This window comes from Meles meles, chromosome 16 (assembly GCF_922984935.1).
Source record: "Meles meles chromosome 16, mMelMel3.1 paternal haplotype, whole genome shotgun sequence".
Taxonomy (NCBI): Eukaryota; Metazoa; Chordata; class Mammalia; order Carnivora; family Mustelidae; genus Meles; species Meles meles.
The window spans coordinates 60,927,758-60,942,740 of NC_060081.1; the positions used below are offsets into that span (position 1 = coordinate 60,927,758).

Here is a 14,983-nt window from a genome sequence, read left to right on the forward strand (position 1 = left end):
GGCTCAGTGGTTTAAGCCGCTGCCTTCAGCTCAGGTCATGATCTCAGGGTCCTGGGATCGAGTCCCGCATCGGGCTCTCTGCTCGGCAGGGAGCCTGCTTCCCTCTCACTCTCTCTGCCTACTTGTGATCTCTCTCTGTCAAATAAATAAATAAAAAATCTAAAAAAAAAAAAAGAAGTTACTTCAGGGATATGTGATCAAAAGACATTAACTGACTAAAAAAAAAAAAATAAATAAAAATTGAAGAGCCATATAATCCAGAAGATGCACTTATCAGATGCACACATAAGAGAAAATAAGGAAAATGCATTAAAACCTTCCTAGAAGTAAGGCTCAAAATAACCATCTTAAGAGAGTATGGATAAAGTTATTAGCTAAATTTAAGTACCCCCAAAGAGTATTTTTGCTCTGCTTCAAATACATACACACACACACACACACACACACACACACAACTTTTTAAACAATAGGCTCCATGCCCAGTGTATAGCCGAATGCAGGGCTTGAACTCATGATCTTCATATCAAGACCTGAGCTAAGATCAAGAACTGGATGCTCTATCAGATAAAGGGCTAGAATCCAAAATCTATAAAGAACTTACCAAACTCAACACCCAAAGAACAAGTAATCCAATCAAGAAATGGGTAGAAGACATGAACAGACATTTCTGCAAAGAAGACATCCAGATGGCCAACAGACACATGAAAAAGTGCTCCACATCATTCGGCATCAGGGAAATACAAATCAAAACCACAATGAGATACCACCTTACGCCAGTCAGAATGGCTAAAATTATCAAGTCCGGAAACAACAGATGCTGGCGAAGATGCGGAGAAAGGGGAACCCTCCTACACTGTTGGTGGGAATGCAAGCTGGTGCAGCCACACTGGAAAACAGCATGGAGGTTTCTCTAAAAGTTGAAAACAGAACTACCCTACGACCTAGCAATTGCACTACTGGGTATTTACCCTAAAGATACAAACGTAGTGATCCGAAGGGGCACGTGCACCCAAATGCTTATAGCAGCAATGTCCACAATAGCCAAACAATGGAAAGGACCCAGATGTCCATCAAAAGATGAATGGATAAAGAAGATGTGGTATAGGGGTGCCTGGGTGGCTCAGAGGGTTAGGCCTCTGCCTTCGGCTTGGGTCATGGTCTTAGGGTCTTGGGATCGAGCCCCGCATCGGGCTCTCTGCTCGGCAGGGAGCCTGTTTCTCCCTCTCTCTCTCTCTGCCTGCTTGTGATCTCTCTCTCTGTCAAATGAATAAATAAAATCTTTAAAAAATAAAAATAAAAAAAAGAAAATGTGGTGTGTGTGTGTGTGTGTGTGTGTGTATATACACACCCACACCCACCCACACACACACACACACACACACACACACACACACACAATGGAATACTATGCAGCCATCAAAAGAAAGGAAATCCTGCCATTTGAGACAACATGTATAGAACTCGAGGCTAGTATGCTGAGTGAAATAAGTCAATCAGAGAAAGACAATTATCATATGATCTCCCTGATATGAGGAAGTTGAGAGGCAAAGTGGGGAGTCTGGGGGATAGGGAAGGAAAAAATGAAACAAGATGCGATCAGGAGGGAGACAAACCATAAGAAACACCTAATCTCACAAAACAAACTGAGGGTTGCCGGAAGGAGGGGGTAGGGAGAGGGTGGTTGGGTTATGGACATTGGGGAAGGTATATGCTATGGTGAGTGCTGTGAAGTGTGTAAACCTGGAGATTCACAGACCTGTACCCCTGGGGTTAATAATACATTATATGTTAATAAAAAATTAAAAAAAAATTGGATGCTCAACCAACTGAGCCACCCAGGTGCCCTCTGCTTCAAACATGTATCTTTCTAAAGACATACAGAGACAGAAAAAGAATATAATTTCTGTCACATTTGAAAAGTAGGTATTTTGCTTATTTACATAGTTTTCCATTAGTATTTAGAAAAGCTGTATATTGGGGTGCCTGAGTGGCTCAGTTGGTTAAGCATCTGCCCTCAGTTCAGGTCATGATACCAGGGTCCTGAGATTGAGCCCTGCATTAGGCTCCCTGCTCAGTGGGGGGCCTGCTTCTCCGTCTCACTCTGCCCTTCTCCTCCTCCCCCAGCTCAGGCTCGCTCTCTAATAAAAAAAAAAAAAAAAAAAAAATCTTTTTTTTTTTTTTAAAAGATTATTTATTTATTTGAGAGAGAGAGAGATCACAAGTAGGCAGAGAGGCAGGCAGAGAGAGTGAGAGGGAAGCAGGCTCCCTGCCGAGCAGAGAGCCCGATGCGGGACTCGATCCTAGGACCCTGAGATCATGACCTGAGCTGAAGGCAGCGGCTTAAACCACTGAGCCACCCAGGTGCCCCAAAAATCATTTTTTTTAAGATTTTTATTTATTTGACAGAGAGATCACAAATAGGCAGAGAAGCAGGCAGAGAGAAAGGGGGAAGCAGCCTCCCTGCTGAGTAGAGAGCCCGACTTGGGGCTTGATCCCAAGACCCTGAGATCATGACCTGAGCCGAAGGCAGAGGCTTAACTCACTGAGCCTCCCAGACACCCCAATAAATAAAATCTTAAAAAAAAAAAAAAAGAAAAAAAGAAAAGCTGTATGTTGGGGCACCTGGGTGGCTCAGTTGAGGATCCTACTCTTGATTTGGCTCAGGTCATGAGCTCAAGCCCTGTGTTGGGCTTCAGGCTCAGTGTGGTATCTGTTTGAGATTCTTTCTCTCTCTCTCTCTCTGACCCTCCCCCTCACATAAATAAAATCCTAAAAAAAGAAAAGTTATGTGTTTATTAAAAGGCTAAAATACTCTTTCCACAATTAACATGGCAATTTAAAAAATAGAAATTAAAAATCAGAGCAACAGGGCTGTGAAATAGAGCCCCGCATCCTGCTCTGTGCTGCCTGAGGTTCTCTCTCTCCCTCTTCCCCTGCCCCTTCAATGCCCTCCCCACTCTCTTTCTTTCTTAAAAAAAAAAAAAAAAAAAATCAGAGTGAAATCTTATCACTTTGGTATGAGAAACTATACAATGGGCCACAAAAGGGTGCTGGCAAAAGTCTTTTCTTATTTTTTCATTAAAAAAATTATTTTTTGAAGTTTTCATTTATTTATTTATTAGAGAGATACAGTGAGAGCATGAATGGGGGGGAGGAGCAGAGGGAGAGGGACAAGCAGATTCTGTGCTGAGTGTGGAGCCTGATGTGGGGCTCTATCCCAGGACCCCAAGATCATGACTTGAGCTGAAACCAAAACTCAGATGTTCAACTGACTGAGTCACCCAGGTGCCCCTTTAATTTTTTTTTTTAAGATTTTATTTATTTGAGAGAGAGAGCAAGAGCACCCAAGCAGGAGGAGCAGCAGGCAGAGGGAGAGGGAGAAGGATAAGCAGGCTCCCTACTGAGGAAGGAGCCCAATGTGGGGCTTGATCCCAGGACCCTGGGATCATGACCTGACTGATTTAATTCTTTTTATAAGCCCCCTTTTAAATCCTGATGAAGAAAAAAAAAATCCTGATGAAAGAAATTAGATTTCATAATAATATATTAGCAAGACTTGATATCTTCTCAGAGAAAATTATCTTTGTTATTTTGTTCACTGTTTTCCCCATGTTGAACCTACCCCTTCGAAGACTCCCACTGTCAGTCCGAACTTCTTTGACTCTTGGATGTATTAGAGGAGACATAGGCATCATGGGAAGATGTCCCTGTACATTTCCCCCATTTCCTGTTTCAAAGTTATTTGGGAATATAACCTGTGAAAAACAAAAACCTTCTGCTTTACATATTGATATACCCACTAATGCTTTACACATTGATATACCCACTAATGAAAACCAAGGAAAATGAGAAAAAAGCCTTTTTAACTACTTTAAATGTTTTATTTCTCTTCTTTCTTGTTCACAAAATAGAACAACTTGCATTAAGTGCTCAATAGTTAATGCTGTTAAATATATTTCAATCTTGGGGCACGTGCACCCGAATGTTTATAGCAGCAATGTCTACAACAGCCAAACTATGGAAAGAACCTAGATGTCCATCAACAGATGAATGGATAAAGAAGATGTGGTATATATACACAACGGAATACTATGCAGCCATCAAAAGAAATGAAATCTTGCCATTTGCAACGACGTGGATGGAACTAGAGGGTATCATGCTTAGTGAAATAAGTCAATCGGAGAAAGACAACTATCATATGATCTCCCTGATATGAGGATGTGGAGATGCAACATGGGGGGTTAGGGGGATAGGAGAAGAATAAATGAAACAAGATGGGATTGGGAGGGAGACAAACCATAAGTGACTCTTAATTTCACAAAACAAACTGAGGGTTGCTGGGGAGAGGGGGGGTTGGGAGAGGAGGAGGGGGGTTATGGACATTGGGGAGGGTATGTGCTATGGTGAGTGCTGTGAAGTGTGTAAACCTGGCGATTCACAGACCTGTACCCCTGGGGATAAAAATACATTATATGTTTATAAAAAAATAAGAAATAAATAAAAATTAAAAAAAAATATTTCAATCTTATAATTAATTGATCTACTTAAGTTTATTGACCACTTCTAGAAGCAAACTGATTAGGTAAGTACTATTTCCACTTAAGGATAAGAAAATAGAGGCTTGGGTGCCTGGGTGGCTCAGTTGGTTAAGTGACTGACTTCAGCTCAGATCATGATCCCAGAGTCCCAGAATCACATCTGGCATCAGGCTCCTGCTCAGCGGGGAGTCTGTGTCTCCCTCTGCACACCCCCCCATGATCACGCTCTTTTTCTCTCTGTCACTCTCTCTCAAATAAATCTTTTTTTTTTTTTTTTTTAAAGATTTTATTTATTTATTTGACAGAGAGAGATCACAAGTAGACAGAGAGGCAGGCAGAGAGAGAGAGAGGGAAGCAGGCTCGCTGCTGAGCAGAGAGCCCGATGCGGGACTCGATCCCAGGACTCTGAGATCATGATCTGAGCCGAAGCAGCGGCCTAACCCACTGAGCCACCCAGGCGCCCCTCAAATAAATAAAATCTTAAAAAAAAAAAACCAAACAGGCTCAAAATATGAAATTTGACCAAGGACGCACTACTATTAAATAACAGAATAAGGGCTTCAACACAAATCCTCTTTCTTCAAGTTCAGAGAGATTTTTTTTTACTTTCCCAAGGGATTCTACAATGGAGATATTGATGAATACTAAAGATTGCCCAGTTAATCACAGTTTGCTACAAAAGTCCAAAGATGCATGGGAGAGAGATTTCAAGAAATCATCTTCTTGGGGTGCTTGGGTGGCTCAGTTGTTAAGCCTCTGCCTTTGGCTTGGGTCATGATCCCAGTATCCTGGGATCAAGCCCCATGTGGGGTCCCCTGCTCAGTGGAAGGACTGTTTCCCCCTCGCCCACTCCCTCTGCTTGTGTTCCTTCTCTTGCTGTGTCTCTGTCAAATAAATAAATAAAATCTTAAAAAATAAAAATCATCTCCTTTTTAGTTCTTTCTGCTCTTGGATAGTCCTTCCAGTAGTTCGGAATTAGAGAAAAATTCTCAGGTTTCATGAAGTATAAGAAGACACAGAAAAGCAAATAAGGATGAAAAGACAGGAGTTACAAAAGAGCAACACAGGGGCGCCTAGGTGGCTCAGTGGATTAAGCTCTGCCTTCGGCTCAGGTCATGATCTCAGGGTCCTGCAATCAAGCCCTGCATTGGGTTCTCTGCTCAGTAGGGAGCCTGCTTCCCACTCTCTTTCTGCCCGCCTCTCTCTACTTGTGATCTCTGTCAAAAAAAAAAAAAAAAAAGGGCAACAGAGAGGTAAAGTGGAAAAAACTCAATTTCTCACCTAACATTAAACTGAAATGAGTCACTTGTATTAGTGACTTCTGATTTTTTTCAATTTTAACTACTACTAACCAAAAATGTTTTTTAGACAGAAATTCCAAAAGCTGAAAATGATAAAATTAACGGGCTTCTTGGATAAGGCTAAAAAAGTACCAAAAATAAAAGAAAAAATATAGGACATCATCAAAATTAAAAGTTGTAGTTGTATTTACAATACATAAAGGGCTCCTATAATTCAGTCAATTAAAAAATGGGCAATGGATTTGGGTAGATATTACTCCAAAGAAAAGACACTGAGCATCATTAGCCATCAGAGAAATGTAAATAGAAATCACAAAGAGCTATTACTTCACGCCTACTAATGGCTAGAATAACAAAGATAAGTGTTAGGGAGAAAAATAAAGGTAAGTGTTAGAGAAAATATGAAGAAATTGGAATCTTCATACACTGATGGTGGGAATGTTAAATGGTGCAGCCACTTTGAGAAGAGTCTGACAGTTCCCCCAAACTGGAGTTAAACAGAGTTACTACATGACCCAGCAATTCCATTCCTAGATATATACCCCCCACAAATGAGAACCTATGTCCATACAAAACTTGTGCATGAATGTTCACAGCAGCATTATTCATAGAAGCCAAAGGCTGAAACAACCCAAATGTCTATCGATTAATAAATGGAAGAACGAAATAATATATCCATGCAATGGAATATTAGGCCACGGAAAGAAATGAAGTGCTAATATATCCTATAACATGGATGAATCTTGAAAACATTATGCTAAGTGAAAGAAGCCAGTCACAAAGGAAACATATTATATGATTCCACATATATGAAATGTCCAGAATAGACAAATCAATAAAGATGGAAAGTAGATCACTGGTTGTTTAGGACTAGGGAGAGGAAGGGGGATAAGGAAGTGACAGCTAACAGGTACAGTTACTTATTGAGATGACGGCTGCACCTATATATGCATGTACTAAACACTAAATTGTATGTTTTTTAAATTACTTATTTTTTGGGAGAGAGGGTGCATGCAAGTAGGTGGAGAGAGAAAGAATCTCCAGCAGACTCCCCACTGAGCAGGACCCTGAGATCATGACGTGGGCTGAAATCAAGAGTTGGATACTTAACTGACTGAGCTACCCAAGCACACCTTGTTTGGGTTTTTTTGCTTTGTTTTGAAGTGATGTCCACACCCAATGTAGGGCCCAAACTCACTACCCCAAGATCAAGAGCTGCTTGCTCTACCGACTATACCAGGCAGATGCCCCTAAATTGTATACTTTAAATGGATGAATTGTATGGTATGTGATTTATATCTCAATACAGCTGTTATTTAATTTATTTTTTTACAGCTGTTATTACTTATTTATTTATTTAAGATTTTATTTATTTGTTTGACAGATCACAAGTAGGCAGAGAGGCAGGCAGAGAGGAGGAAGCAGGCTCCCTGCTGAGCAGAGAGCCCGATTCGGGACTCGATCCCAGGGCCCTGGGATCATGACCTGAGCCGAAGGCAGAGGCTTAACCCACTGAGCCACCCAGGCATCCCAACAGCTGTTATTTTTTAAATGATTATCACCCTTTCCCTGACTCTGATTATCACTCTTGCCCTGACTCACTTCTTCACAGGTAGGAACCTTGTTTGCTGAAGCCTGGAGAGCCTCCCACAGTGCAGAATCTTGACTCCATGCTAAACTCTCTAGTATCTGTTCTTCGATGCTGTTCAGGTGTTTCACCATATCCCTAGAGAGTCCCTCCTCTGAGCGGATCACCACCTCAATAACCTGGTAAAGAGAAAATTGAAAAGGTAATATAGTCTCAGTCATTTCTATACTGGGCTTGCATGTATGACTAGCTTTGGTCTTACGATGACACAGAACCAATGATACCACTGAACCATGATTCCATGGCTTATTAATGTCTTTTAATTTATAAAGGAATTCTGAAGATCTTCAAAATACTTTCACATACATTTTTGCTTCTTATGCTTTTTGTGTACATGGAAAAATGAGGCAATGATCGGTGGAAACTGGTCAACAGCTTACTAGTAGTAGAACTCAGGTCTTGGGTTCCACTTCCCATGCTATTTTGAATTTACTGCTCATTCTCAGACTATTTTTCCCAATAGCTCAAAAGAACAGAATGAATAATGTATTTAAAATAACGTATTTAAAATGCTTATATAACATATTAAAAATAACATATATAACATATTTATATATTTATATATAACATGTAACTTATGTAACATATTTAAAATGCTTATATAATTCCATTTTTTTTTTTAAGATTTTTTATTTATTTAGTTGACAGAGAGAGATCACAAGTAGGCAGAGAGGCAGGCAGAGAGAGTGAGAGGGAAGCAGGCTCCCTGCCGAGCAGAGAGCCCGATGCGGGACTCGATCCCAGGACCCTGAGATCATGACCAGAGCTGAACGCAGTGGCTTAAACCACTGAGCCACCCTGGTGCCCCTATAATTCCATTTTAATAAGAGTAAATCCTAGAACAAAGTCTATAAGTATATACACAAAAATATTCAGTGAGGGGCGCCTGGGTGGCTCAGTCGTTAAGCGTCTGCCTTTGGCTCAAGTCATAATCCCAGGGTCCTGGAATTGAGCCCCGCATCGGGCTCCCTGCTCAGTGGGGAGCCTGCTTCTCCCTCTCTCACTCCCTCTGCTTGTATTCCCTTTCTCGCTGTGTCTCTATCAAATGATACTTAAAAAAAAAAGTATTAAGTGATTATTATTTATAATTAGGATTATAATGTATGCTTTTAATATTTATGTTTATATATACTTCCTGTTTTTCTTCAAGGAGAATGTATTATTATGTGGTTAAAAAACAAAGGCATTTAACTTTTTTTAAAAGAATTTATTTATTTATTTTAAAGAGAGATCACAAGTAGGCAGAAAGGCAGGCAGAGAGAAAAAGAAGAGGAGACAGGCTCCCTGCCGAGCAGAGAGCCCGATGCAGGACTCAATCCCAGGATCTGAGATCATGACCTGAGCCACCCAGGCACCAGGCATTTAACTTTTTGAATGAAAAAAGTATGTTACAGGGGCTCCTGGGTGGCTCAGTTGCTTAAGCGGTTGCCTTCTGCTCAGGTCATGATCCCAGGGTTGTGGGATCAAGCGCCACATTGGGCTCCCTGCTCAGTGGAGAGCCTGCTTCTCCCTCTCCCTCTGCCTGCCGCTCTGCCCACTTGTGCTCTCTCTACCTCTCTGTCAAATAAATAAATAAATTTTAAAAGAAAAATATGTTACAAATAAAAATGAGTTGCTATGAGATAAGGTCAAAAACAACATTGTCCTGAATAAAATTACCTTAACTTCCTAAAAGAAAAATGGGAAAACATGCATCAACATTGAAGTAAATATACAGAAGTAATTTTCCTTAAGTCACTAAAAAAATATTTAAACCCCACTCAGTCAGCAATTCAAATGGGTAAGCTTTCCAGTGATCTGCATTTTCCATAACTTTAGGCATATCTTAGGAATAAAAATTTAACTCTTCAAACTAACTTTCCTATCAATGTTTTGAAAGTAGCACAGATGACAAAATATTAACTAAATCATGGCAGTAAGTATAGTGGCACTAGTCTTAAATTTGGACACTAGGTAACATTAAATGTTATTGTAGCTCTCATCTCACCTTATAAAAATAAAATGGTCGTAAATTGAGAACTTCAATAATCCAGGGGAAAGTACGAGGTGAGCTATAGGCAAAGAGCACAATTTCCAAACAACAGGCCATCAAGGAACGATGAAATATATCCTGCTCTAAAAGAACCTTGGAGAATAGAAAAATCAGTTTAGTATTTCTCAGCAATTTCAGCCTTTACCATTCTATAAAGATGACTATAGAAACAAGATAAAATAATCTCTGTACATTATATTATACCAGATTATCAAAGATAAAAATTTGAGTTCTCAAACTGGTAGAGTTTGATAACTCAAACTGATATAATCTTGCTCAATGGTAGATCTTATATTTAAATGAGGCATACACAACAATCTGCTTTGAAATAATAAAACAGTCAATATCCCCATCAAGTGGAAGCATAAGGATTAGTCCCATTTTTTTTTCTTTGGTTCCATTTGTTTAAATACCAGTTTTAGGACAACTGTTTTGTCAACATAAAAATTTGTTAATCAAAACACTAAAATCAAAGGTATAATGTCACAGCTAAGACTTTTTAAAAGTTCAGAGAAGTATTTTATTAAGAAGATAAAAGTCCTGCTTACCACTGAGTTTAAGATTTAACATAAGCTGGAGCCTTGGTGGCTCAGTAGGTTAAGTATCCTACTCTTGGCTCTGGCTCAGGTCATGATCTTAGAGTCCTGAGATCAAGCCCTGAGTTGAGCTCTATGCTCAGTTAGGGTGTGCTTGAGATTCTCTCTCTCCCACTGCCCCTCCTCCTTCAAACCGCAGCCCCTCCCCCGACTTCCCGCTCACCGGCACACTCTAAACGTAAATAAATAAATCTTTAAAAAAAGCGGGGGGGGGGGGGGGAGATGTAACATAAATTTTCAGTTTTAAAAAGTGTTTGTCAGGGGCGCCTGGATGGCTCAGTGGGTTAAAGCCTCTGCCTTCAGCTCAGGTCATGATCTCACTGTGATCAAGCCCCGCATCGGGCTCTCTGCTCAGCGGGGAGCCTGTTTCTCCCTCTCTCTCTGCCTGCCTCTCTGCCTACTTGTGATCTCTGTCAAATAAACAAATAAAAAAAAAAGTGTTTGTCACCATCCTTTTTCAAGTATCATGCCAAATCAGCAAAGAGAATAGGAAACAGAAACTACCTTAGATAAAACTAGAAGTCAACTGTAACTACAAACTAGAGTACATGACAAATTACTTAGTAGAAAGTAGGATGGTCAAACAAGGGCCTCAAGAGAGATGCTTAGAATTAATGAATTTGTTCCATACAACCTAGGAAAACACAGCAACTGAGGGCATAGATAGAATGAAAAGTAGGGATTAGGCAGGGGCTAATGTGAATGGATGATTTGAAAGTCTGTTGTAGTTAGAACTCAAGTCCCCACTCAAGCACCATTCTGAATTAGGGAGACGTGGAGCTTGAAAACACCAGGCATAGAAGAGACTGTGGTTTTATGTGAAAGTCTGCATACTGCATTGTGAGACCAAATTTCCCTTCTTTGCTCTGCTCCACAATACCAATGTTCAGGTAAGAGATGAGCAGATACTTCTCTACAGAAACAGAAATATTTCAGAAAAACATTAAGGACACCAACAGTTGGGTGTCTGGGTGGCTTAGTCAGTTAAGTATCTGTCTTTAGCACAGGTCATGATCCCGGTGTCCTGGGATTGAGCCCCACATAGGGCTCCCTGCACAGCAGGAAGTCTGCTTCTCCCTGTGCCCCTCACCCTGCTCGTGCTCGTTCTCACTCTAATAAATAAATAAAATCTTTAAAAAAGACACCAAGAGTTGAGGATCCCTAATACTACATAGTCACATGAGATTGCTGGACTTACATTCTCATTCTTGCATACAAAGCTTTGAAGCAAACCGCTCAGTCACCATAAGGGTTTATTAACGTTTCATTTTTAGTTTCATTTTTATTCAAATACATGTGGATATCCAAGAATAAGCCAACATATGAGGAAATCCTCCAATTGAAAGACAAAGATTAAAACAGAAAAAGAGCACCGGGCTGGCTGAGTTGGTGGAGCATGCAACTCTTGATTCTGGGGGTAAGTCTGAGTTCCATGGTAGGTGTAGAGATTACTTAAAAATAAAATCTCAGGGGCGCCTGGGTGGCTCAGTGGGTTAAAGCCTCTGCCTTCGGCTCAGGTCATGATCCCAGGGTCCTGGGATTGAGCCCCACATTGGGCTCTCTGCTCAGCAGGGAGCCTGCTTCCCTTCCTCTGTCTTTGCCTGACTCTCTGCCTACTTGTGATCTCTGACTGTCAAATAAATAAATAAAATCTCTAAAAAGAAAAAAAAAAATCTCAAAGGGGCACTTGGCTGGCTCAGTCGATAGAGCAAGTGATTGTTGATTTCAAGGTTGTGAATTCGAGCTCTCTGGGGCATGAAGCCTACTTAACATTTAAAAAAAAATTACTAAATAAATAAATAAATAAAGCAAAAAAACTCAGAAGGGACAAAACGTTCAACATAAGACAACATCAAAGAAATCTAAATTTAACCTCATGGAACAAGAAAGAAATCTTAGAAATGAGAATACACCTAAAATAAAAAAAATTCACTAGAACTGGAGGACGAAAAGTTGAGTAAATATCCTTAGAAGTAGAATAAGGTAAAGAAATGGAAAATAAGAGAAAAGGATCCATCCACAAAGTTCCTCATCTGAGTAATAACAGCTCCAGAAAGATATACCAGTGGGCAATATGTTATCTAAGAAGTAATGCAATAAAATGATCCAGAAATGCAAGACATAAATTTCTGGACTAACAGGGCACCTCTGTAGGAATGCTCAACACATGAATGAAAAGACCACAATAAGACTTTATTGTAAATTTTAGAACATAAGACATAAAAGGAAGATACTACTAAGATTCCAGAAAATAAAAACGGGTCGCATAGTAGTAGTAAAAATTAAAATGCCACTGGACTTCTAATTAGCAACACTGGAATGTAGAAGATAATGAAATAATGTCTTCAAGATCATAAAGCAAAATGACTATCAGTCTAAAATTCTATACAGACAACCATCAATCAAGTGTGAATCTAAAGACTTTATGCAGAGTGTTTAAAGATTTATTTACTTATTTTTAGAGGTAGGGAAGTGGCAGAGGGAGAGCTTAAGCAGAGAGTCTGTACTGAGTGCAGAGCCCAACATGGGGTTCAATCTCATGACCCTGAGATCACAACCTGAGTTGAAACCAAGAGCCGGATGTTTAACCAACTGCACCACCCAGGTGCTCCCTGTATGCAGACTTTTAAAAAAAGGGACTTAAGTCTTCCACATTTTATTGAACTACAAAATGTCTATACTAGTGGGCTGTGAAGTTATGCATCCATAATGTAATGCCTAGAGCAACCACTAAACAAATCTATAGACTCTAAAAAATGTTCAAGTAAGGGCACCAGGTTGGCTCAATAGGTAGACTCTGTGACTTTTTTTTTTTTAAGATTTTATTTATTTATTTGACAGAGAGTGAGAGAGAGCATGAGAAGGGAGAGGGTCAGAGGGAGAAGCAGACTCCCCGCTAAGCTGGGAGTCCGATGTGGGACTCAATCCTGGGACTCCAAGATCATGATCTGAGCCAAAGGCAGCTACCCAACCAATTTAATCACCCAGGTGCCCCCATGTGACTCTTGATCTCAGGGGCATGAGTTCAATAACCATGTTGGGCACAGAGATTACTAAAAAGTAATCAAGTAATCAACAGGAAAGTGCAGGGGGAGCGAAAAGAACAATCAGAAAACAAGAAATGAAATGGCAGACTTATACCCTAATATATAATAATTAAATTTAAGTTGTCTAAATTTAACGATTTAAAGAAACTAAGAGAGTAGATTAAAAACGTGACTCAGTTATATACTGCCTACAAGAAACTCACCTCAAAGGTAATGATACATGTAGGTTGAAAATAAAAGTATGGAAAAAGACAGACCATGCAAACATTAATCAAAAGAAAGCAGGAGTGGCTATATGTAATAAAATGACAGACTTTGTAACAGGGGTGCCTGGGTGGTTCGGTTGTTAAGCGTCTGCCTTTGGCTCAAGTCCTGATCCCAGGGTTCTGAGAGTGAGCCCTGTATGGGGCTCCCTGCTGGGCGGACAGCCTGCTTCCCCCTCTCCCACTCCCTCTGTTTGTGTTCCCTCTCTCACTGTGTCGCTCTCTGTCAAATAAATAAAATCTTAAAAACAAAGACAAAAAGAGTTATCAGCTTCAGAAAGGACATTACCTCATGATAAAAGGAACAATTACCAAGAAGACATAGCAATCCTTAATGTGTATATATCAAAAAGCAGAGCTTCAAAATACATGGATTTAAAAAAATTTAGTAGAACTGAAAGGAGAGAGGGGCCTTGCTGACTTTGTCGGTAAAGCATGCAAATCTTGATCTTGGGGTTGTGAGTTTGAGCCCTACACTAGGTGGAACTATTACTTAAAATCTTAAGAAATAAGAACTGAGGGGCGCCTGGGTGGCTCAGTGGTTTGGGCCTCTGCCTTCGGCTCAGGTCATGATCTCAGGGTCCTGGGATCAAGCCCCGCATCGGGCTCTCTGCTCAGCGGGGAGCCTGCTTCCTCCTCTCTCTCTCTGCCTGCCTACTTGTGATCTCTGTCAAATAAATAAATAAAATCTTAAAAAAAAAAAAAAAAGAATGTTTAAAAGAAATAAGAACTGAAAGGAGAAATAGATAAATCTACCATAACATTTGGAGACTTCAATACTGTTCTCTCAACACTTGATAAAACTAGACAGAAAATCAGTAAGAATACAGAGGTCAACACTACCATCAACCAGCACAATAGAACTGACATTTAGAGAACACTCCACCCAGCAACAGCAGAATACACACTGGGGGTCATAAGATAAACCTCAACAAATTTAAAAGAACTGAACTCACAGGAAATGTGAGTGGAGTAAGTGTGAATACAAAAGGTAGAATGAGGGAGATCATTGTGATAACAGAACAACTCAGAATCTTGATTTTGGGGGCAGGTGAATTAACCTACAAGGATGCAATGATAAACAGGAAGGCAGATATTATTCCAATGTTCATTTCCTGGTTTCGATATTACACCATGTAAAATGCAGCCACTGGGGGCACCTGATCTCTGTAATACTTTTGTAATTTCCTGTAATTCTATAATTATTTCAAAATAAAAAGTTGAAAATTTACTTCTTTTTCAGAAAGTTACGGAAGCATATGCTTTGTCAAATATTAGGATGAGGAGCCTGAGTGGCTCAGTTGTTAAGCATTTGCCTTCAGCTCAGGTCATGATCCTAGGGTCCTGGGATCGAGCCCCACATAGGGCTCTCTGGCTCATGGGAAGCCTGCATACCCTATCTCACTCCCCCTGCTTGTGTTCCTGTTCTCACTGTCTCTCTGTCAAATAAATAAATAAAATCTTTTTAAAAAACCAAAACACATATATTAGGATAAATCATAAAAGAGAAAGCCATGGGGCGCCTGGGTGGCTCAGTGGTTAAAGCCGCTGCCTTCGG

At 40.2% G+C, this 14,983-nt stretch overlaps 1 protein-coding gene across 2 annotated transcripts in view; it reads right to left on the reverse strand.

Annotated features, from left to right (window-relative positions):
- Positions 1-14,983, reverse strand: part of RBL1 (RB transcriptional corepressor like 1) — a 70,270-nt gene that overhangs the window by 27,127 nt on the left and 28,160 nt on the right. For both annotated transcript variants that reach the window (XM_045981769.1, XM_045981770.1), the window contains 3 exons: positions 9,475-9,612; positions 7,442-7,606; positions 3,623-3,755 (listed from right to left, as the gene is read on the reverse strand). In XM_045981769.1, coding sequence (XP_045837725.1) covers positions 3,623-3,755; positions 7,442-7,606; positions 9,475-9,612 — 436 coding nt within the window. The remainder of the gene's footprint in view (positions 1-3,622; positions 3,756-7,441; positions 7,607-9,474; positions 9,613-14,983) is intronic.